The following is a 25095-nucleotide window of genomic DNA, read 5'->3' on the forward strand; positions in this document are numbered from 1 at the left end:
CGATCTTTTGACCTCGTGATCCACCCGCCTCGGCCTCCCAAAGTGCTGGGATTACAGGCGTGATCGTTTTGTTTTTGAGACTCAGTCTTGCTCTATCGCCCAGGATGGAGTGCAGTGGCTTGATCTTGGCTCACTACAACCTCTGCCTCCCGAGTTCAAGTGATTCTTCTGCCTCAGCCTCCCAAGTAGCTGGGATTATAGGTACCTGCCACTATACCCGGCTAATTTTTGTAGTTTTAGTAGAGATGGGGTTTCTCCATGTTGGCCAGGCTGGTCTCAAACTCCTGACCTCAAGTGATCCGCCCACCTCGGCCTCCTAAAATGTTAGGATTACAGGTGTGAGTCACCATGCCCTGCCTATAATAATGTCTTTGAACCCTACCTACTCAGTAATATAAAGTGAGTATCTTTTTGTCAATGAAGATCTATATTCCCATTCTTTTTTTTTTTTAATTTTTTAATTTTTTTAAATTTTTAAACTTTTTTTTCCATTTATTTTATTGCATTTTAGGTTTTGGGGTACATGTGAAGAACATGCAAGATTGTTGCATAGGTACACACGTGGCAGTGTATATTCCCATTCTTAACCAGTCTTCCATGACATACAATACCATTTATCTTCTACTGGACAATTTTTAAAAATATTTTAAGCAAAAATGTTTAATGTATTTTTGTAATGTATGCTTGCTGTATTATGAGGATATTAAATTCCGTCCAAAGGGATAGATACAAAAGGAATATATGAAACTCGTGTGTTAAATATAATGGGCAAACAGGTAGCCTGTAAAATAGGCAGGATTAAGATGTATTGAGTATAGATAGCATAGTGTCAGACATGACAAAGAGAATAAACGGAATATATGTAAAAAGGATGGAACAAGAGTGTTCCTAATGAACAGAACTAGGTGTGGGAAAGGCCTAGTTGCAATGTGCAGACAATGCCACCTTCAGGCTGACATTCATTCCTGAAATGGCCATTCATTAGTGACACCCATTCTGGCCCCATTTCTGTTCTGCCACAGAAACACCGATTAAGAACATGGCTCTAGTTGGGAGCGGTGGCTCATGCCTATAATCCCACATTTTGGGAGGCTAATGTGGGAAGATTGCTTGAGCTCAGAAGTTCGAGGCTGCAGTGAACTATGAACCTGCCACTGCACTCTAGCCTGGGTGACAGAGTGAGATCCTTTCTTTAAAAACAAAAACAAAAAGACATGGCTCTCAGCAGGCCATTAGCTAGGTATCCTTGGCCCTGAGTTTCTGACAGAGCAATTGTGCACTGGCTGTTGGCACTGCTAAGCCCCCATTTTCAGTCTTGGCTGTGGTCCTGATGACCTATCAGAGGTAAAGGCTGATGTAGCAGGTAAGACACCACAACACTGTGTAGCATGGGATTCAGGTAATTTGTCCTCCCACCTTTCTTGGACCCTATCCTAAGTGTGTTAAACTTCACTATATCTTTCCACCTTCATTTTGTTTAAAAGTGATAAGGCTGGGTGCAGCGGCTCACACCTGTAATCTCAGCACTTTGGGAGGCTGAGGCGGGCAGATCACAAGGTCAGGAGTTTGAGACCAGCCTGGCCAACATGCTGAAACCCCATCTCTACTAAAAATACAAAAATTAGCCAGGTGTGGTGGCATGCACCTGCAGTCCCAGCTACTTGGGAGGCTGAGGCAGAAGAATTGCTTGAACCTGGGAGTCGGAGGTTGCAGCAAGCTGAGATCACACCACTGCACTCCATCCTGAGCAACTCCAGCCTGTCTCCAAAAAAAAAAAAAAAAAAAAAAAAGTGATAAACCATGTGATCTGAGCCTCTTAATTTGGGGTGTGAGGTTTCCTGTTCATGACATCTGGGACAGCCTGCCTGATCGTGCATTTAAAGTTTACTACTACATCAAGGTAACTGCATACATGACATTGTTGTAAGTGGGTTTTTGCACAGATGTGCAAGTGTTTCTACAGAAATATTCCCCCACATCATTTGTTTGCTGGTAGAACAGAATACCTTCCCACAACTTGATTAGTCATTGTTTTTGCCTTGCTTTCTTGCTGCTTACAAAGAGCTCTTCCTTCATATGGGATTTTAGCACTTTGCCTATCATATATATTGCAAACATTTCCTGTAGTTAGTGGATTTTTTTTCTAGCTTTCTCATGCTTGATAAACATTTTGAATTTTTATGTAGAAAATCAATCTGTTGATCTTTTCCCTTACATTTTTTGACTTTTTCCTCATGCTTAGAAAAGTCTTCTCCACCCCAGATTATGAGGAAAAGGGAATCCGTAGTTTATTCTAGTACTTTTATAACTTCATTTAAAATATGTTTATCTATCTGGGATTTATGCTGATACATGGAATGAGGTTAGATTTCAGACTTAAGCTTTTCCAGATGGCTAAAGCCTGTCCCAACAGGTATTAAATAATCCATCTCTACCACGCTGATAATCTAAGTGCTGCCTTAGGTGATTCTTTGGTAAAATTTTACTTAAGTAGATTTACTTAGGCTAAAGCTTTTAATTAGCATTTTCTTTCCTAATCAGTTAAGTAGCATGGGTACTTATTGTTGTTATTACTCCTAATATACTACATATCTAAAAAGTTCGCATTCTTGAGTATTTCACTTAACCCCCTTCCCTAGAAGGCTATTTCCCCTTCTATGCCTGACTCATTCCTACTCATCTTACAGATCTCAGCCTGAATGTCACTTCCACAGGAAAGCTGTCCCTGTAGTTGCAGATCAGCTTACATGTTCTTAAAATATGTTCTCGTAGCTCTGCATTTCGGGTATAGCACCTATGCCGTATTTTATTTTTAAAAGCTGATGTTTTCTTTCAAACATCGTCCCTTTTTTTGAGTGAAGAATGTAAGAACACATGTGTAAATTCGCATCATGCTTTTTAAAAAATAAATTGTAATCCTAACATACATTAACTAGTATTCAGGGTTTCATTATATATAGCATGGTATCAAATCTTCCGTCTCATCTCTCAGGGAGAAAAATGAACACCTCTTTTACACAATGGCAACATTTGTACTGATATTTCAGCATACTGACATAACACTATGGAGCATGACATTTTGGAATAAAATATTTTGTGGCAAAGTTATAGTCAGATTGTGTTAAATATTCATATGATCATTTTGAGCTGTGTACTAAGTGGCAACTGAAATTTTTTAATTGAATAAAGTATTGGTAATACATCTGATCTATGGTTGAATATTGCAATGTTTCTCAATTTCTTTCTTTGGAATTGACTCCTGCTGTTTTTGGTGGTGGTTGTCCTCTACAGTGTCTCTGCAGACAAGTATTATCCAGAGTATTTAGATGGGGTTAGAAATTCTCAAATATTAGTAAACATAAAATTTGTTTATATTTACTAAACAAGGAGCTTGATAAAAATGAATACTTCTGCCTCTCCATCTCAGAAATGTTGATTCAGTCGGTCTGGGGTCAGGCATTTAAAACAATCTCTTCAGTGATGCTGTTGTTGATGCTACCAGATACCGTGTTGAGAATTGCTTAATGGCCCAACCAAGCCTTGCCAGTTCCCTCTATTTGCTTTGTGATGTTCTTCTTGTCCTCTCTGCTATTCACATCCCAAAAGCCTTCAAATCTCAGTTCAAATCACAGCAATGAGGTAGCCCTGGACTAACTACTCCAGTCAGAGATGCTGTCTTTGCTCCTATAGCAGTTAGTTATTTCACTAAATGTTAGAAATATTATATACTATTAACATACTATGACACAGTATTGTAATATTTTAAATAAAGCAACATAATTGAATTTATCATTTTGAGATATTGTGACACAGAGGTCTAGTTTTAAGTTCAGAGGTCTAGTGTTAAGTTCAGTTTCAATATTGACTTAGTAGCTGTTATAACCAAAAACCTATGAAATTTCATTGATTCAAGTAAAGAATATCATTATGTGCCCTTACCAAATTATGTTACAAATTTTGCAATCTGATCCACCAATTTTCAAAAAGGATTTTGCTGAAATTCAGTAAAGTTGTATCTTCCAAGACTAATCAATTCTCACAAGCTAATCATGAAATGATGTATTTTTGAACACGTAATACATTCATATGGTACAACATTCAAAAGTGAAAAAATGATAAGTTTCCCTTCCACCTTTTTTCCTGGTCACTGGTTCCATTCCCCCAGGGGCAACCAGTTCTATTAATACAGAAGCATTCTGAGCATGTAGGTATTTTCTGACCCATTTTGTGCTTACTCCCATAATGAATGAAGAAGGACATGGTTCTCTTATACCGTACCTTCTAGACATTCCTCAGCCTTATTTGCTTAGAATTTCACTAATCACTTAATATAACTACAGTTGTAGTAACATTATGGTTCACAGTCAAACAATTATCACAATTACTCCTACTTTCTTAGAAAACACCTTCCACACCGTGTTTTTTAGTCACTACCTGCTGGGGATGCACTGGAGTCTGTGCTAGCCTCAATGTTCCACAAAAATCTGGTTTTAGGCACTGGCCTTGGCCTTTGGGAGGCTACATAGCTAACTTCCACCTTCAACATTATCTTTGTTATTCTAGAAATTGTACCTGATCAATAATAATGGCTTGGTTTTCAGACAAACATCGTATCTGGTCAGATTAACAGCATCTGCAGTATTAACAAAGCAAGCATATTATTAAGGTGATGCTAATTGCTAAAATACACAAGTAGCTTGACATGGTTTTTTTGCTCACATAGTCTGAGTTATTGGTCTTTGGACCTCTTTCCTGTTTAAAGTGAATCAAGGATCAGCTTCTTCTATCTTGTGGGTCCACCATCGCCCTCGGGCCTGATAGTCATCTGCATCCAGCCAACAAAAGGCAAACAAGAACACAGAGAAGATATATTCACTTCTAAAACACCTTGGCCTTGAAGTAACACACCAATTCTGTTGTCACTCCACTGGCAAAAACTGATTATATGCACTATCTAGGTATAAGGGGGTCAGGGAAATGTAATTTCTGGCTGGGTAGCAATTTCTTATAACTGTACACTATGAAAAGGGAGCATACATTTTTAATGGACATAAAATTACCTACTGCAAATAATTCAGACTTATTGCAGATTACCTGATTTTTTTAAAAAGACCAGGTCTCTTACTCTGTAGCCCAGGCTGCAGTATGGTGGTGTGGACTCAAGTAATCCTTCCATCTCAGCCTCCTGAATAGCTGGGACCATAGGTGCATGCCACTATACCTGGATAATTAAAAAAAAATTTGGTAGAGATGAGGTCTCCCTATGTTGCCCAGGCTGGTCTCACAAGGGATTCTATCATGTCTGCCTCCCAAAATGCTGGGATTATAGGCATGAGCTGCTGCACCTCGCCTGAACACTCGTTTTTAAATAAAGGTAAACATAAACATTCCAGTTATAAATTGAAAGGAAAAAAAAAATCTCACTGCAATGTAGGCTTTATGAAGGCGGGAATTTTAATCTATTTTGTTTATTGCTAAATTACTAGTGCTTGGCGCCGTGTAGGTGCTCAATAAATATTTGTTGAGTGACTGACTGAATGAATGTGCTTCTATCAATAAGTCAAAACATTAATATATATGTACTACAAAAATAAAGTGCTACAAATAATTAATAACTGTGAAAAGTGTCATTTTTTTTTGTACAGAAACTGATACTGAGAACTTTCTGGTAGTTGAATAATAGGGAAGTAGAAGGATAGTAAGACCAGTTAATATCTAAACTAGTAAGACCAGATAGTGTCTAAAAGAATACCTAAAAAATGTAAAAAAAATTTTTAAATAATAATGTATGGTAGAACAATACAGATTTGGTTATAATTCTAATGCAGAATTGGTGTGCTAACATTCACAATTTTAAACAAAATAAGTGTTAAGAACTGTTTGATTTTTAGTTAATTTATGCCCCTTAGATAGCTTTTAGGAAGAAATCCAATTTGGGAATTCTCCAGTCTTTTGGGAATAACTTAAAAACAGAATGTCAACTTTCCTACCCCAAATTCCATGGGAAAAAAAAAACCCTCCATAGACATAAATGTCATATGCCATAAATCCCCTTTAATTTGGGTAAAATAATGTGAAGGAGAAAGTTTTAGAGAAAAATCAGATACTTACAAATATTCTCTTCTCAGAATCAAATTTGAAAATGTATCTTAAATGTGAAAGCTAAAACTATAAACCTTCTAAAAAAAATAGGAGACTATCTTCATAATATTCAAGTTAACACAGATTTGTTAAAGCACTAACCATAGCCGGGCGCAGTGGCTCACGCCTGTAATCCCAGCACTTGGGAGGCCGAGGCGGGTGGATCACGAGGTCAAGAGATCGAGACCATCCTGGCCAACATGGAGAAACCCCGTCTCTACTAAAAAAAAAATACAAAAATTAGCTGGGCGTGGCGGCCCACGCCTGTTGTCCCAGCTACTCAGGAGGCTGAGACAGGAGAATTGCTTGAACCTGGGAGGTGGAGGTTGCAGTGAGCCAAGATCGTGCCATTGCACTCTAGCTTGGCAACAGAGCAGCACTCCAGCTTGGCAACAGAGCAAGACTCCATCTAAAAAAAATAAAAAAAAGCACTAATCATAATATAATAAGAAATCTGATAAATTGGATTTCATCAAAGTTGAAAACTTTTACTCATCAAAATATACCATTAAGAAAATAAACAATGGCTGGGTGCAGTGGCTCACACCTGTAATCCCAGCACTTTGGGAGGCCAAGGCAGATGGATCACTTGAGACCAGGAGTTCAAGACCAGCCTGGCCAACATGGAGAAGCCCTGTCTCTACTAACAACAACAACAAAACCCTACAAAAATTAGCTGGGCGTGGTGGTGCACGCCTGTAATGTCAGCTATTTGGGAGACTGAGGCATAAGAGTCTCTTGAGCCTGGGAGGCGGAGGTCTCAGTGAGCTGAGATCGCGCAACTGCACTCCTGCCTGGGCATCTCAGTGAGACTCTGTCTAAAAAAAAAAAAAAAAAAAAAAAAAAAGAAAATAAACAGGCAAGGCATAGAGTGGCAGAAGAAATTAATTACATAAATAACTTGTATACAGTGTATATAAAGAACTCTTAGAGGCTGGGCATGGTGGCTCATGCCCGTTATTTTAGGAGGGGATTTTGGGAGGTTGAGAGGGGAAGATCCTTTGAGGCCAGGATTTCGAGACAAGCCTGGGCTCATTTCTAAAAAATAAAAAAACAACTATAAATTAATAAGAACGAGATAATCTATTTTATAAGTGGGCAAAAAACTTGGACAAGTACTTGCAAAGGGGTATCTGAATGTCCCATAAGCATATAAAAAGGTGTTTAACAACACTGATCAAAGAAATGCAAATTAAAGTCACACTGGGATACCATTAAACAACTAGCAGAATGAGTAAAATTAAAAGGACTGACAATCACAAGTGTTTGCAAAGATATGGAGCATCTGGAACTTCCATACATTGTTGGTGAGAGTGTAAAATGATACAGTCATGTTAAAAAGTGTTTGGCAGTTTTACTAAAACTAAATACACAACTACTCTATGATACAGCAATTTGACTCCTAAGTTTATACCCAAAGGAGTGAATGAACATCTCCACAAAAACAAAATGAAACACACAGAATGTTTATTATAGCTTTATTCATAATAACAAAAAATTGGAAATAAATGTCAACAGGTGAAAGGATAAATGAATTAAGATATATTCATATAATCAAATAGTCTGTAACAATAAAAAATTAACAAGTACATTGATGAAAGAAGTCAGGCATAAAACAATATATACAGTATGATTCCATTCACATGAAATTGGAGAACAAGCAAAATGAATAGATCATTAGAAAAGAGTAGTTATTTCTGGGAGATATATAGACTAGGAAAGGGCACCAGAGAATCTGACATTTTTAATACTTTGATCTGAGTGTGTACATTTTTATATCATCTTGATATGAACGTACAGATATGTAAAAAAATCAAGTACACTTATGATTAGTGTACTTTATTTACTGTATAAATGTTATTCCTTACTTAGAAAAAAGGAGATGAACCAATTGGCATGGTTTACTCAACAGATTTGATGATAGAGAAAAAAACCTATCAGCACACATATCATTAGCAAGTAAATCAAAATTATTTCTGAGATTATGTAAAATTAATATAAACAAAGCATAGAAAAAACCCTGAACTATAACGCCCAGAAAAATCTAAAATATTATATAGGAACATATTATGGACTAGCCAGTGTATGTAACTATATCTTGATAGCAAAAATAGCATATAAGATGAAAATCAATATCAAATTTCAAAATGCTATTTTTAAAAAGTAGATACAGGTTGGGTATACCTTAGCTAAAATGTGTGGGAACAGAAGTGCTTCGGATTTAACTTTTCCAGATTTTGGAATATTTATGTATACATAATGAGATGTCTTTGGGATGGGAAGTCTAAATATGAAATTCATTCATGTTTCACATACACATAACTTGAGAATAATTTTATACAATATTTTTAATAAACTATGTATTGTGTGCCCCTGTTTTGACTGACCTGTCACATGAGGTTAGGTGTGAAATTCTCCATTTGTGGTGTCATGTTGGCACTCAAAAAATTTTGGATTTTGGAAAATTTCAGATTTTGAATTTTTGGATTAGGGATGCTCAACCTGTAATTCCATATGTTTTTGATTCTACAGATGCTAACATTTCAGCAAAAAGCTTGCTGAAATTACTTCTATAGACTATGCATTATTTCTGTAAATAAAAATTGAGATTTGCCTAAGCAAATCAAAAAATCAATTTGAAAAACTTTATTTTCTAAAAATATCTTCTGCAGTGCACATCTTATTGAAGGTCAGCATCTACTGCAATTGTGGAGTATTATGCCATAAGGACCAATCTAATTATAGCTAATAAGACTATAATTTTACTATACTTTTAATGTCAAATTTTAAAAATCGGATTACTAAATAGCATACTTTCTAAGAAATAAAATTTCAAATTTCCTACTCATTTATACACTTTCCATGTACTCAAATACTTTGTTCCCAGTTTTCCTGGAGACCTACTTCCTGGAACCTCCAAGCTACTTACTTGACACAGTAATCATCCTAGGACTTCCCTCGTTTTCCTTTGAGACATCTTTTAGTTTCAGGATCCCATGCCTTCTTACTTAGATTACTCCCTCATTTTGGTGAAGCACATCCTTCAGAGGCCTCCTAAGAAAGGGTAGACGGTGAGATAAAATTCCGAGACCATGCAAGTCTTAAGGTATCTTTATTTTAGCCCCACTCTTGATTATTTGAGCACAAAATTATAGGTTGGAAATCATTTCTTTTTAAATTTAAAGACCTTGCTTTCATAGTCACCCAGCATCCAATGTTGCTACCAAGAAGTCTAAATCCCATTCTGAAAATGTATCCTTTTTATGTAAATTACTCCACGACCTTTTTTGGGAAGCTTTTAGGTCCTTCCATAATTCTGGCATGCTGAAATATATTAACAATGTGCTATTGCATTTTTAAATTCTTTTCACAGCGCACCCAGTGGACCCTTTTAATTTAGGAGACTAATGTCTTATATTTTCAGAAAATTTTCTTTAATTTTTTCTCTCTTCACCTTCTTTCTCCATTCTCTCATTTTGGAACTCTTTATTAGATGTTGCATCCTATTCAGGTTTCAGTTTCATTTTGTTTTTGCCTACTTTTCATCTCTTTGTTCTTTTTCAAAATTTCTTCAACTTATCTACTGAATGTTTAATTTTGGTTTTCCTGTTTTTCCAATTGCTCTTGTTTTTGGGTTGTTCATTTTTTAAAATGGCATCCTGATCCTATTTCATGGAAGCAGTATATTTGTTTCTGAGAATATCACAGATTATGATCATCTTTCATGTTGAAGTTTTCCTCAAATAGTGATCCTTGGCTATTTGTGTATAGTGATTTCAAGTGACTGAAAACTATATAAGAATGAGCAGGGCTTGTGGACTCTCAGTTTCACTGTAACAAATAATCAAGTGTCAAGCTGTTTTTTATACTGCTCTTCTTTTTGGGTGGGATGAAGAGGGCTGGGTATAAGTCTAGTTGCCAGGTTCTGTAGCCAGGTGGAGAGTGGACTGGAGGCTCATAATGTTCAGAATACTGACATTCTCTCAATCATTTTGTCTTTCATATAGCCCATCACTACCACTACCATCCTCCCCCTGCCCTCAATTCTATTTGGTTTAATTTCTCCAGACAATAAGGCTTCAGTTATTTGGTAGAGAGATACCTGCTTGCCTACAAAGGGAGGGCAAAAAAAAAAAAATAGTTCAAATAATACCTTTATTTCAAGGGCATTATTGTTTATTACTCCCACCTTCCGGGAGTAATTTCTTGTGTCTTTCAAATCCCTGAGTCTTTGGTGGGGGTTCTGGAAGGCAAAGACAGGTGTTCCAAATTTGTGAATGGCTGCCATAACTGTACTGCCTATCAAGTATTTTTTTTTTAAAGTGATATACTTTGCCTTCATGGTATAGAAGAGTGAGAAAGTAACTGCTTAAAACACACACAGACAAAAAACCACAAACCCAAACTACCTACTGTTGAGAGAGCATTTTAAAAATTTGTGTTTGCAAATATTGTAACGGTTATGTGGTTATTTTAGCTAAATATCACGTGTCTCCTCTAAAAAATCTAGTATCTGCAATTGGGCATTGTCTTCTAACACTCAACAACAGTTTTAACCTTGGGTCAACTATGTGTGAGCCTTCCTCACCCCCAATCTCTTATTATTAAATATTATTATTTTAGAGACGGGCACTTGCTCTGGTGCTCATGTTGGAGTGCAGTAGCATGATCATAACTCACTACAACCTTGAACTTCTCAGCTCAAGCAGTTCTCCCAATTTAGCCTCCTGAGTAGCTGGGACTATAGGTGTGCACAACACTGTTCCTGGCTACAAATAAATTATTTAGGCATAAGAAAACAACACGTAGGCTGGGAGCAGTGGCTCACGCCTGTAATCCCAACACTTTGGGAGGCTGAGGCGGGCAGATCACCCGAGGTTGGGAGTTCAAGACAAGTCTGACCAACATGGAGAAACCCCAACTCTACCAAAAATACAAAATTAGCTGGGTGTGGTGGTGCATGTCTATAATCCCAGCTACTTCGGAGGCTGAGGCAGGAAAATAACTTGAACCTGGGAGATGGAGGTTGCGGTAAGCTGAGATCATGACATTGCACTCCAGTCTAGGCAGCAAGCGCAAAGCTCTGACTCAAAAACAAACAGCAAAACACATAATGAAAAGAGTCAGTTCCTGGGAACAACTATATGACTAAAACTCAAGCTTAATCCATGCCACTAACACATTTATAGGGTTGTAGATAAAATGCAAAAAACTAAATTTGAATTTCAGATAAATAACTTTTTTCTGGTATATATGCCATATTTCATTATTTATCTCAAATTCAAATTTATTTGGGTGTCCTGTATTTCTGTTTGCTAAATCTGGCAACCCAACACATTTAAAGAAATGTGTCTCAAGTAGAATGTGACCAACATAGAAAAATTGCATCCAAAGAAGGAAACTGGGCTCTGCACCAAAGCTTTCAAGCCATGGGAAAGTTTACGTCAGAACCAACTAGGTAGACAGGGACCAATATCATATAACACACTTTGCAGTGAGTCTACATGGAATGCATTGGCTGTGGCCAACATTAATGCCAGCCTTCAATTAATTCAGAAATTAGGATTCTCCAGGTAGTGGCTGCACCCTTCTTTTACCCGAGCTCTGCCAATCACCACTCAGGCCATCCTAGTTACTCAGGGTGCAACCATAAAGCCCAACTAGGGTCTTTTTTGCTGGAGCTCTCAAAGGAAGTTGCCCCTACTGGTTCATTGCTTAATTAATATATTGCAAACCAGAATGATCAGTTGATACATTGCAGTGTCAGGTCCCACAGCTGATACCATAGATGGAAGGATAATATATTAGGCATAGGCTGAGCAGTTAACCCAAACTTAACAATTTTCCCCCAAACAGAACTATACTACCAGCTCCTTAATTTATTAACTGCAACTCATTTTAAGTTTTATTTGGTTTCTGTTGCTAATTTGACAAACCAGCTTGGTTTCTGTGTATACTAGGAAGTTAGTTTTAATCTTGTTAGGCTAACCAATATCCTGGGTCCCTTCTGAATCATTATTGTTATAGGGCCTAACTCCCCTAATGATCCCAGAAATTTTCATATCACGTGTCAGAGTCATGTCTTCCCAAATAAACTGCCCAAATTCCAGTCAACTTCCTGTTTTATGATTCAACTTGAAACCGCTGCTAACATATTTAACTGACTCCACAGTTTAGAAGCAATAACCCTATTGCTATCTTCCCGTTAAACTGCTATTTTCCTTTAAAAAAAAAAAAAAAACAGGTACCAATGTAACAGCAGCACTTTGGGAGCATGAGGTGGGAGGATCGCTGAAGCTCAGGAGTTCCTGACCAGCCTGAGTGAAACTGTCTCTACAAAGAAATACAAAAAAATTGGGCTGTGTGGTGGTGTGCACCTGTAGTCCATAGCTACCAACAAGGCTGCGGTGGGAGGTCAAGGCTGCGGTGAGCCAAGATCATGCCACTGCACTCCAGCCTAGGTAAGTGTGAAACCCTGTGTCAAAATAAATAAATAAATAAAATAAAATAAATGAAAACCAGGCATTTTCCACATCTCACTGAGAATGGCTGGTCATAGCTCTCACAGAAGATGGAAAGCCAGTAAGTGTTGGGTCACTGTGGCATATTCTTGTCCTTTCCATTTCTTGATCTCACTCGCAAACTTTTATAGTCTTACTGCTGCTGCTAACTGAAAGGAAGAGCCTGGCAAACGGCATGAAATTATCAGACTCAAATATGTAGTCATTAACTAAAATTTATTTAAAATTATCAGAGATACATCATAGAGATTTTTCTTTTAGCAACAGCAAATTGACAAAGAAGTACTGGTGGTTGGTGCCAGCTAATGTAGCTCCCTCAGTCCAGTGGCTATCACTGGTGGACAAACATGTTATCAGCTTGCACAGTTATAAAGTCTGAGAAGCTACCCAGACTTCTCGGGCTGTTCTATATATCCTAGCTACCTGAGCAAAACACTTCTGGCCCTGATCTTTGTGCCACTGCCTTGTGAATGGCAGATATAATTTAAATTTGCATACAAAATATCTACATATTTTCTCCATTTCCTTGGCTGAGTAATCACTGTGCGGGTTTAATTGAAGTGTGCTCTTCACTACACTTGGATGGCTGCTCCATTCAATTCTTTTATATGATTCTCCACTATAAGCCATTTTCACTATGTAAAGGGCCAACATATGGATTAGGGTTTAGGCTTATTTAACATGACATTAGATAGCAGAAATGGCTTGGGGTAACATATAAATATTATTTTAAAACTAATTTCCCATGTGTAGTATCTAATTTTGCATTTCCAGCATCTGTACTATAGTAGGCACTTTTCCAGAGCAATATTGGATGAATGGCTAAATTTCTAACAGTTATTTAAAATTAACAGCCTACTCCAAAAGACACGTTCTCTAACACTGGAGCCAAAAGTAGAAAGCCAGATGCAAGACAACTTATACATAATAAGCCAAGTGATTTCTAAGGTCCTCAAATACCTTAGCTATCTATACTAATATCAAAATGTTATTTTCATTAGAAAGACAATTTTTTTTATAGGAACAGGTGTGACAGAAGGCCCAGCAGGAGGGGCTTCTATCTCCTGGAGGGGACCTATCATTTGCCCTCCTGCCATGAATGTATGAATTTTTTCCTTTTCTTAGGAGGCAGATGGGATTAAAAGACATGATTATGGTATTTGAAGCGCAAGGTTATCTGGATCGTTTTAATAAAAATGTTGCCTATGGCCGGGTGCAGTGGCTCATGCCTGTAATGCCAGCTACTAGGGAGGCTGAGGCAGAATTGCTTGAACGTGGAAGGCAGAGGCTGTAGTGAGCAGAGATCGCACCACTGCACTCCGGTCTGGGCAACAAGAGCAAAACTCCATCTTAAAAAAAAAAAAAAAATTTCCTATCTACGCTGACGAAGTGAAAGGCTGTTAATGTCCACTGGTTTAGAAATAGTTTCCTTACTGCTTTGATAAATATTTCTATAAACAGAGGATAAATTCATCTCTTTTTATCCAAATTATGGTGACTGCATTTAACCAGAAGCCAACACAGGGAATGCAAAGGTAGTAAATTCATTCCCAAACCCCAGTGTCTGTGCCACACAAAAAGTTAACTTAAGTCTTATGTAGTTACCTATTATTTTGTGCAATCTGAAATTACTTAAAATATAAAAACAAAAATAAGCTCAATTTAATCCTGGCTGAATATCAGAATTTTCTTCTTCAAGTGCGTTTCTTCTCTAGGGATGTCAAATCATCTCCAGTCAGACATATTATATAGATACAGGTACTACATCTATTAACTCTATTCAGTACTTAGTGAATGTTGAATATGCCTTAAGCAAAGTAGGATCTACTTCATTTGTTGAGGACAAATGACCATACTCTGTTTAGCATGTACAAAGCTGTTGGTTTATTCAGCTGCCAAGCTGGGGAAAGGCTTCCTTTTGAAGTGAATAGCAAAAATGCATTTATGAGCAAGGCACTTTTATACACACACAGAGAGAAAATGGAACACATTATGGATACATAAACATCAACATATTTTAATATGCAGACCTCTTCCCTATCTCATCCCACCTCCCCTTAAACAAAAAAAAGGAAGAGTTTCTTGTAACATTTTAGAAACCAGTTTCTAACAGAGTATCTATATATGAACAGTTTCTGATACATCCAATTACACTAACAATATGATATGGTTTTAGGCAAATACTTTTATTCTACAATTCCCTCTGTTTTCCTTTAGACCAGACAGCTAAGGCTCAGCATAAACATTCATTAGGTTATAAGCATTCTTCTCTCTTCTTAAAGTTGCTATGTATTTACACAATTTGTGATTCCTAACTGCTTTTTTTTTTTTTGAGACAGTATCTCACTTTGTCACCCAGGCTGGAGTGCAGTGGTGCGATCTTGGCCCATTGCAACCTCCACCTTCTGGGTTCAAGCAATTCTCCTGCCTCAGCTTCCTGAGTAGCTGGAATTACAGGGTGTGTGCCACACGCCTGGTTAATTTTTATATTTTTAATAGAGATGGGGTTTCACCATGTTGGCCAGGCTGGTCACGAACTCCTGACCAGGAAAAAGGAAAACTAAAATAAGGAAGAGGATATATATATTTTTTACAATCTCTTTTCTGATTCCCTTTAGATGCCCAGTCAACCAGGACCATGCACAGATTTCACTTCTAAGAGTATATGAAAAGATTAAATAGTCTCATGCATTTTACATATATTGATTTCTAGGTTTTGACTCATTTAAATAAACAAGACTTATTTACAAGGGCACATACTCCTGTTTGGCCAGAAGAAAATCTGTAACTAAATCTACTTAGAAAAACAATGCTAAAACTCAACTTCAGATTGTATTAGGCTGAGATTTTCTAATAAGAAGGTTCTTTAAAATTGAAGGGTTCCCAAAGTTTGCAATGGATGTGGAAAGTACTTGAACTTTTGCTCCAGGAAATGTTACACAGATTAAAATTTTAATCCATTAGCAGTTAACACTGAAAGCATAAATGCTCTTAATAATTTTCCATTCATCTTTCAAAATGTATTTACTCTTGACAAAAGTCTGAGTGCCAAGATTCAGGGAACACATTCCCTAAAGAACATGTGTTTGTTTAATCCCAAGAGATGATCTTATAGGCTGAGTCAGCCAGAGACAGTCTGGTGGGAGACTCTGATATAGAATGTTCATGCTGCAACTTTAAGTACCGAAGTTTGTAGTAGTATATGATAGTCTTCAAACTGCAGTCCTTCCTGCCCCGCCTCTATAAAAATAAAAGGAACCCTAACGAGTGTCACATGTAGGCACATCTATATAAAAGCTGGAAAAAGTCATATTCCTGACATTTTCCTTTGTGTACTCAATTTAGTTCAACTACCTCCATGTCAGAGAAGAGTATGCTCAGAAAGGTATTATTGTGGATAATCAACTTCTTGCTTTCAGTGATGGCTGTTCTGAAGTATAGATAACAAAAGGGGTGGTGGTCTACTTTTCTCCATTAATAACTAGATATCTCATTAAAGCCATTCAGAAACGCAGAGTAAATTGGGGTGGGGAGGGTGAGAACTGAGTGAAGAATATTCAACTATTTTTTGTAACATGGTTTCCTTAACTAATTCTCCACTGATATTGTCATTTCTTTTTTGAGACTGAGTCTCGCTGTTGCCCAGGCTGGACTGCAGTGGCGCAATCTCCATTCACTGCAACCTCCGCTTCCTGGGTTCAATCAATTCTCCTGTGTCAGTCTCCTGAATAGCTGGGATTACAGGAATGCACTGCCGTAGTCGGCTAATTTTTCTACTTCTAGTAGAGATGGGTTCCGCCATGTTGGCCAGGCTGGTCTTGAACTTTTGACCTCAGGTGATCCGCCTGCCTCGGCCTCCCAAAGTGCTGGGATTCCAGGTGTGAACCACCAAGTCCGGCCTTGATATTATCATTTTATCCATAGGATTTGTCAAAGGGTATCCTCATTGGCTTACCAGGGCACAAAATAGTTTGATTGAGAAGGCATTGGTGGGCTGTGTAATGACTTTGTACCACTTTCTCAATTAGCAACATCAGAGATATCAGAGCAAACGGTAGATCTTTATAGTGATGCAGTTAGGAGTTTGTTAACTGCCTTTTGGAAGTCAGTGTAAGAATAAGTAGTGTTGATGGGTTCAGTACGAGTTGTTTCCTTAACTGTTTTAGTTAGCCAGCCACAGCAACACCCAGAAACACATGAATTAGGGATCTGTTTTAGGTATTCAGGTATGGGAGTGGCTCTACTCAATGTTCGGCTTAGCTGTTTGGTGGCAAATTGCAGTGCTCCATTTAGAGTGGCATGATCTCTAGAGAGCCGGCTGGGACTTGTAAGGGGCTTCTGAAAAGGTGGGACTCCACAAGAGGCCAGAGGGGGCCATTCAGGAATTGGTTCCAGTTTGGGGACACAATGGGAACAATGGGAGAGTCTTAGACCTATCTCTCGAAGTATATGGACTGGCGTGCTTGGATCCAAGAGTTTAGCATGATACAACCAGGAATTAGGATTTAAAGGTTTCCAAGTTGTAGAATATTTTAAAAGGCACTTCACCTGCCAGGCAAGACTCTCAAGAGGCGATAAGTTGGGTACCGTGGAGTCCTCTTCTTCAGAGGAATCCCACTCTTCCCCAGAACTCTCATTTAGGTAGCTCATGTTTTCTTCTTCCTCACTTTCTGATTCTGACAAGTGGTCAGGAGAGGGATTTCTAGGACCCATTGGAATAAAACAGAGTAAGGAACCAGAAAAAGGTAATAATCTAAGCCAGCAGAACACTGACTAACACTGGCAAATAGAAATGAGATGAAAAATCCTTTCACCAAGGTTACTTTGTCTTTCAGTCAATTACACACATAAAGTATGCTTGTGGCCCACACCACTGTGCAGTTCTTCAAGATTATGTTGAATATTCTTCACTTACAAAGAAGACATCTCAGTTTCCAGGACCAGTTCAGTGTGTAAAAGTATTAGTCACTTACCAGTGGCACAGGTCAGATTATCTCCTTCAAATCCTGGCTATCTAAGAAGAGAAGGGGTCCTCATCTAGGCAAGCTGATTTATTTAGCATAGTCCCAGTTGGTAGTGGTACCGTGAAGATATACTTTTGTGCTGTTTTGCTGGCAGTGATATAATATCTACTTGATAATGAAAAGAAGCTCAGTAGCTGTCTTGGTTGTCCACTGGTATAGCAACTTTTGTGCAGAGAGGGAATGATGGGATGAGCTGTCAAGAACATCTGGTGTATAAGGATCCGATGTTTTCACAGGTGATGCAAATGCCCTTGGAAACTGTTGGGTTAGCTGTTGGACTATCTGGAAAGGTAGCCTTAACCTGTGAATGAGAAGACTAGAGACATGATTGTAAAGCCTGAAAGCACTGGATAACACCATTACCTATCTAACTTTAGGGTATCTAAAAACAGAATACATGCTGAGCAAGAAGTCTTGCAGACTCTTCCCTCTCTATCTCACAGGCTTAGGCCAATTTACCTGTTGATAATAGCTCTTAAAATCATAGTATTGAGGAGGAGAGTCTAGGGCCATTTTAATCCTTTGTTAGTACATAACTGGGCCAGTTTGTATGCAGCTTTAGCCCAGAAAATTATTTTGCAAATGCTGATCCCTTATGCCCCAAACTCTAAATAGAGAGCTATAAGAGGTATTTTTTTTTTTAACCTTCAGAGGTGCTTGTTGGGATTAGTTTTAGGGGGCCTGTCCTGGTGGCAGAGCTGCTACATGTTAGGATTCTTGCTGGGACCTCAGAAGTTGTGATCCTATGACCAATCTGATATCAGCTGTTCTACAAAAAAGAAAAAGCATGAAAGCTGACCAGCTCCTTTTATAAAGATAATAAAAATCAATTCCAACTTAGGGATGAACCAAGTAAGAAAAGTATAGGCTCATTTCACTTGCAAAATCCTAAATATCACTTAACAGAATCCAACAGTACATCAAAGAAAAAAGAATATGTTATTATCAAATACAGCCTATCCCACGGAAGCAAGAATAACTCAAATTAAAAAAATGTGTAAGGTGTGCCGTGGCTCATGCCTGTAATCCCAGCACTTTGGGAGGCCGAGGCTGGCAGATCACAAGCTCAGGAGTTCAAGACCAGCCTGGCCAATATGGTGAAACCCCGTCTAACAAAAACTAGCCGGGCATGGTGGTGCATGCCTGTAGTCCCAGCTGGTTGGGAGGCTGAGGCAGATGAATTGCTTGAACCCAGGAGGCAGAGGTTGCAGTGAGCTGAGATCCAGCCATTGTAGTCAAGCCTGGGCAATAGCAAGACTCTGTCTCCAAAAAAAAAAAAAAAAAAATTACCAGAACTAAAGAAAAAAAATTAGATTTTATTGAATGTGGACATTTAACCTTTGTTAGTTCCTCACCAACATGTATTCAAGCTTTAAAAATAAAACATTTTTACTAAATTAGAAAGAGAATATAACTTTCTCAATGTGGTAAAGGTTATCTACCAAAAACTATAATCCTGAATGAGATGAGATACATTTCCTTTAATAGTGAAGTCTGGGGCAGGGCACAGTGGCTCATGCTTATAACCCTAGCATTTTGGGAGGCCCAGGCAGGAGGATCACTTGAGGTCAGAAGTTCAAGACCAGCCTGGGAATATAGTAAGACCCTGTCTCTACAAAAAATTTAGCCAGGCATGGTGGTATGTACCTTTAGTTCTAGCTACTTGGGAGGCTGAGGCAGGAGGATTGCTTGAGCCCAGGAGATGGAGGCTGCACAGTGAGCCATGATCGCACTGATTTACTACAGTCTGGATGACAAAATGAAACTCTTCTGAGACTCTTCTCTATAAAAAATAAAAAGATGAAATTCGGTAAAGATGACTATGTTGACTGAGTCAGATACTGTCTGACGTGGTATACTAAAAGTCCTAATGAATGCTTTTCTTTCTTTTTTTTTTTCTTTTTTAAACAAAGATATGTTAAGAATTGGAAGAAGTAAAAGTATTAGTTTATAGATGATACCATCTAATTAAAAAAAAAGCCATACAAACTATTAGACTTCAACAAGGTTCCTCAACTGAGATTAACCTATGAATATTCATTAATTTAATTACTTATATAGCACTTACTATTTGCCATATCCTACTCTAGTGAACTGCACAAATGTTAACTATTTTAAAATTCTTCTAACAACCCTAAAAGATAAGTACTTTTATTGTCCCCATCTTACCTGTGGATTAAGTTATGTAACAAAAGCCATTCATCTAGTAAGTCATAGGGTCAGTGTTTCAACCCAGGCATTATTAACTTTTATACCAGCAATACTAACTAAACCATATATAAGGACATTTCACAGAAGAAAAAAGAAACAACAAAAATCTAATCCTGTAAAGAACCTAGGAACTCATCATTAATATACAGGATCTAATAAACAATATAGAAGATAATTTAAAATACAGACATTCCATGCTCTTGGATGGAGCAAATATCCTAAAGATATCAACTTTCTCCCTATTAATTATAATTCCAATCAAGATTTTAAGGAACTCTATAAATAAACTTTAAAGTTTATACAGAAAGGATAAAATTCCACATATAGCCAAATGAACTGTTTAAACAGAATTCTGAGTAAGAGAGTTCCTATTCTTCAAGGTATGTCCTGTGACTAAAATCACAGAAATTAAAATAGGGTAGGATTAGTGTAGACGACGGTCCAATAGAGCAGAACAGAGCTTAGAAACAGAGCCATATATAATTTGGGAATGTAATATAAAATAAGGTTGGCACATAAACTAAGGGTGAATGGACATGGCTAGTATACAAATTGGTACAACTGGCTCATTATATGAAAAAAAGTAAAACTGTATTGGAGTAAGAATTAAGAAAAAATTAAGAACAAGGTTAAGAAAAAAATGAAAAGTAAAATCGTATTCCTATATAATGACATGTATAAGGGAGGACTCATGATAGATTAAAGACCTAAATGGGGATGGTAAAACTATATAGTTAGTTGAATATAATACAGAATATCTTTGTGAACCCAGTCCATGGAAAGACTTCTTAAACAAAATCATAAAGCACCAGACCAAAAAATGAATTTAATCACATCACAATTAATCATTTCTGAAGATACCAAGGACAAAATAAAGTCAATTTTTAAAAAAGATAGCAACACAATAAGGAAATGAGCAAAGGACAAAGATAGCCAAATTATAAAAGAGAAAATCCCAAGACATGAATAATATGATCACATTATGCTATCAGTTTGGCAAAATCAGAATGGGAAGTGTCGGTGAGTTCTCTTATGGTACTGCCACTGCTGCTGGGACTGCAGAGTAGAGTAACTGTTCCAAAGAAGAACCTGGCAGCACTACTTAGGCAAACTATGCCCATTTCATGATCTAGCAATCCTACTTTTGGGCATAGATAGCAAAGAAATTCAGTAAGAACATGTATGAGGATATACCCTGAAGCTACATCTGTGATGATAGGAATTAGAAGCATTCTGGGTTCTTATCACTGGAGAATCGGACTGGTAAAGTATATATGGCAACATGGGTTGCCTTTAAAGGCATAGCTTTAAATGAGAAAAGAAACAATAACTTGATTCCAATAGAGGCTGATTTTCTCTTGTATTTTTATTTACTATGGGTTACATTTTTTATTTTTCAAATTGGATGATAATTTCCAGGAAATATTTTTCTATGTTTTATTAAACAGTAATTTTGTTGTTTCAAACTTAAGTTTACTGAAAGATCCATCAAATTGAGCTGCCTGTTGATAATTTAAAATTTTGGCCACTCTTTTCAGATTTTACATTATTCTTGCTGAACTTCTACTTGAAATTGTTTTTTTTTTTCTTTTTCTTTTTGGATGTGAAGGTGAACATTCCTGATTTTTGTCTGATGTGGAAAAACTTTGGTATTTTACATTTTCAAAATTCACAGAAACTTAATATAAAACAAAGTTTGCATTCTACTTAGGAAGAAGCATCTTCTTGTATATGTCTTAAATGTATCTTTGTCCTTATATACAGAAAGTTCTTAATTGATTTTATAGTCTGTAATATGCTTGATGTTTTAAAATCATAACATTTTAATATTTTTTAAAAGGCAGACTTCATATTCTCCTGTTCTTTCCCGACTGCTAATATTGTGTGGAATTTCACAGGTAGAAATCAATAGGATGGAACATTTAGTGTATTTTTACTCCTTAAAGAGCTAAAACATATAGTTTTCACCTTACAAGGGGGAAAACCATAAATACAATGAATCAACTGACCCTTATGTAGTAGACAATTTCTCTAATGTCCCCTTCTTTCTAGGCTCTGTTGCGATGTGAATCGATTAGACTTGCAGTATTATAATATACAAGTTTTCTTTAAAGGCCTCTCCTTTAGAATAAAACACTATACTGTTGAAGAGTTTGGATGTGTAACTTGTGATACCTTAGAAAAATATGCTAAACACAAAATAAACTTTTCTAACCAGTTCAAAAAAAAAGGAACAATATCAATGTCTCATTTATGCTACTCTGTAGGGGGGGATTTCCAAAATCAAAGTCAGTGAACATTTGCATTATCAAATACACTGAGTTGTGCTAATAAGGTCATATGGTATGGCTTCAGGTCAGCAATTGTCCACTCATGAGTATTTCCGTGTCTTCCAGACACTCCTAGCACAGCGTCTGGCATATGTTAGTGGCTCAGCAAATATATTTGAGGGAATCAGAGAACGGCAAAGGCAGTAAGAAACTACCACAGGCACGTTCTATTTTACTCCAGGGAGAGAAGAGTTTCCAAGTTATATCTTGGTGATTTGATAATGTTAAGAGAAAGACAAATTAGATTAATTTTTAAGGCAGGATGAACATATGTGATGCTACTACAATAATATAAAGGAAACTGCTTATAACTTCTTTAAGAAGAAACATTGATGTGATACCTCTTAATTTACAATACTATTACTTAGTTCAATCTGAAAAAGAGTATTCAATCTTTGTCATGGACTCTAAGTCTTTATTAACTGAGACAGGAGAAGTTGTTGGCTTTTCATTGTGCTGTCCTCTAATATTTTTACTGTTTTCATTTCAACCAGACTGCACCTGTGAAATTACTAATTGGCTATACTTCAGTTATTGTGTTACTCAGAATATTTTTAAAAAGGTTCTCACGTTTCCATAATTGCTTTTGTTCTATTTCACAGTACAAATCAAAAGTCAGGAAACATGTAAGCTTTAAGGCAGTGATATTATGTTGTTTAAATTTAGCATCTTTTAAAAAAAAAACTTCAGATTATAATATCAAGAAATACTGACCCTCCACCCATGGCTTTGACCATTAAAACAAACACACACAAACAAAAAACACCTAACCAAAATATAGTTAGGCTGACCTCTGGTGGCCAGACAGCTCATTCTTCTATAACTGACAAAACGGTATGAAGTCTCTGTTGGTGAGATAGAAGAATACAATACAGTAAAGAAAGGAGGCTGAGGCGGGTGGACCACCTGAGGTCAAGGGTTTGAGACCAGCCTGGCCAATATGGCGAAACCCTGTCTCTACTAAAAACACAAAAAATTAGCCAGGCATGGTGGTGCACGCCTGTACCCAGCTACTCGGGAGGCTGAGGCAGGAGAATTGCTTGAACCCGGGAGGCAGAGTTTGCAGTGAGCCAAGATCATGCCATTGCACTCCAGTCTGGGCAACAGAGAGAGGCTGTCTCAAAAAAAAAAAAAAAAAAAAAAAAAAAAGAAAAGAAATGTCACAAAGCACAACTATGGGCAACACATATGTTACCACATTCTTACCTTAACTAGCAATTGAATATCTACAAAGTTTGAGGAATTTAGCAGGAGAATGGATAAGGTATGGCATATTAATATAATGGAAAACTAACTGTGCCTTAGTTTCCTCATCTTAAAAGAAGATCAGAGTTATCCTGTAGGGTTTGTTTGTATGTATTAAACGAAGTGTTTCATGTCTGGCACATGATAAAGGTCAATTAAGTGCAAGTTACTATTATTAATATATGAATATGAACCACAACAATATTGACTGAAAAAAGCCAGATGTCCATATAATTATTCATTTAATGGTTAAAACATCAAAATAGTACAATATCCTCATTCAGGGATTTATTCATAAGTACATAAAAATCTGCATGGTAAAGTTAACAGTAAATTCAGAAAATCCATGACTACTGAGGGAAGGTAATTCAAAAGGAGAAAGGTGTACAGGTGGCTTAGTAATGTTGTATTTCTTCAGCTGGCAGTGGGTTACTGAGGTGTAGGAGAGGGAAAAACGGCTTCCCTCCATCCTCCTAGGTTCTTTGGCTGGGTTATACATAACACAGTCCTATTTTTGGACGGTGCATCCTGAGACCCAACAAAAGTTTTGTCTGATGTAATTTTATTTAAAAAAGTGATTTAAAGACCTAGTTCCTACTCTTCTTTATCTTAACCACTACCTGAAGGACATTTCCCTTCTCGAGTTATCCCTTAATACACTGTCCTTACGCCCACTTCAAAACAGGGCCTCAAGAGCTGCACATCTAGAAGCGGCAGCAGCTAAGCTGGCCCGCACCCCCCTTTGCAGCGATCCCCGGGCCGCCCGCACGCCCTGCGGGACTTGGCAGTCGGCTTCATCAGGCCAGGGACAAACGCCTTAAAAGACCGCATCAGTCTCCACTAACCTCGGGTCGCCCCGCGCAGCGGACCCGGCAGCGTCTCCCTTCTCAGAGGCGGCCGGGCCTCCGGAACGCGCGCTACCTTTCCTTAGTCGCCGTCTCTCGAAACGGAGCCCTAGTGTAGGGATCCCCCGCCCTTAGACCACAAGGGAGATTGTTATCCTGGGCAGATTTCCCGTTCTCACCCTTGGAGTATCGCTTCTTCTTCCCCTCTTCACGCTCGGCCGCACGACCCAGCTAGGCCTCACGCCTGCAGCCCTGCCCCGACCGTGGCAAGACCACTCAACCCCGCTCCCGCGTCGCCGCCACTTCCGGCCGAGCCAACGGCCCCTCCCTTTCAGCAACGCCACTTCCCTCTGGGAAAACGGTTGGACTAGGTTGAACCTACACGCATGCGCCCAAAGCGCGGGATTTGAGGTGGGTGGGCCCACTGCTTCCCGCTTTCGCCTCCCAAAGCGTTTGCGGCAGTCTCGCGAGATTTCTCCTTCTCGCGGGAATTATTTGAACGTCTGGGCGGTAAAGACTCCCTGGGCACCTGGGTCCCGCTCTCTGCAGCCTGAGGAGATTCCACTGAGAGCTCTGCCTCAGGGCTGGCGGGGGAGGAGGGCTGGCTGTAGCCAAGCGCGGGCAGTACTCGTCCCGGCAGGGTCCCAGAGCCATGGGAGCGGAAAAGAGGCTGCTGTCAATCAAGGAGGCTTTTCGGCTGGCGCAGCAGCCGCACCAGAACCAGGCCAAGCTGGTGGTGGCTTTGAGCCGCACCTACCGCACGGTAAGCGCGCCCGGC

The 25095-nt window shown here is 38.2% G+C and overlaps 2 protein-coding genes across 8 annotated transcripts in view; one reads left to right on the forward strand and one right to left on the reverse strand.

Moving 5' to 3' along the window:
* Positions 1-14522: 14522 nt before the first annotated feature.
* On the reverse strand, positions 14523-24626 carry DCAF16 (DDB1 and CUL4 associated factor 16). 6 transcript variants are annotated; one of them, XM_032273347.1, is made up of 2 exons: positions 24318-24626; positions 14523-17987 (listed from the first exon to the last, which is right to left on the reverse strand). In XM_032273347.1, exon 2 carries the CDS (start codon positions 17373-17375, stop codon positions 16725-16727), a length of 651 nt encoding a protein of 216 aa, XP_032129238.1. In that variant the 5' UTR covers positions 17376-17987; positions 24318-24626; the 3' UTR covers positions 14523-16724. The 6 variants fall into 6 exon arrangements, with proteins under 6 accessions (XP_032129238.1, XP_032129236.1, XP_032129243.1 ...); XM_032273345.1 differs by having other exon boundaries at positions 14523-18002; XM_032273352.1 differs by having other exon boundaries at positions 24394-24621.
* A 59-nt stretch (positions 24627-24685) lies between these two features.
* The window catches only part of NCAPG (non-SMC condensin I complex subunit G), a 31216-nt gene continuing 30806 nt past the window's right edge, over positions 24686-25095 (forward strand). For both annotated transcript variants that reach the window (XR_004267040.1, XM_032273329.1), the window contains exon 1: positions 24686-25080. Coding sequence is in view for 1 of the 2 variants with exons in the window: in XM_032273329.1 (XP_032129220.1) it covers positions 24970-25080 (111 nt within the window). In the remaining variant the exon portion in view is untranslated. The remainder of the gene's footprint in view (positions 25081-25095) is intronic.

The sequence above is a fragment of the Sapajus apella genome, unplaced genomic scaffold (assembly GCF_009761245.1).
Source record: "Sapajus apella isolate SASKATOON/1434 unplaced genomic scaffold, GSC_monkey_1.0 scaffold5, whole genome shotgun sequence".
NCBI classification, from domain to species: Eukaryota; Metazoa; Chordata; class Mammalia; order Primates; family Cebidae; genus Sapajus; species Sapajus apella.

Bases quoted from the DNA above. Each gene is read 5' to 3' on its own strand.
- DCAF16 (XM_032273347.1), bottom strand. From the start codon at position 17,375: ATGGGTCCTAGAAATCCCTCTCCTGACCACTTGTCAGAATCAGAAAGT.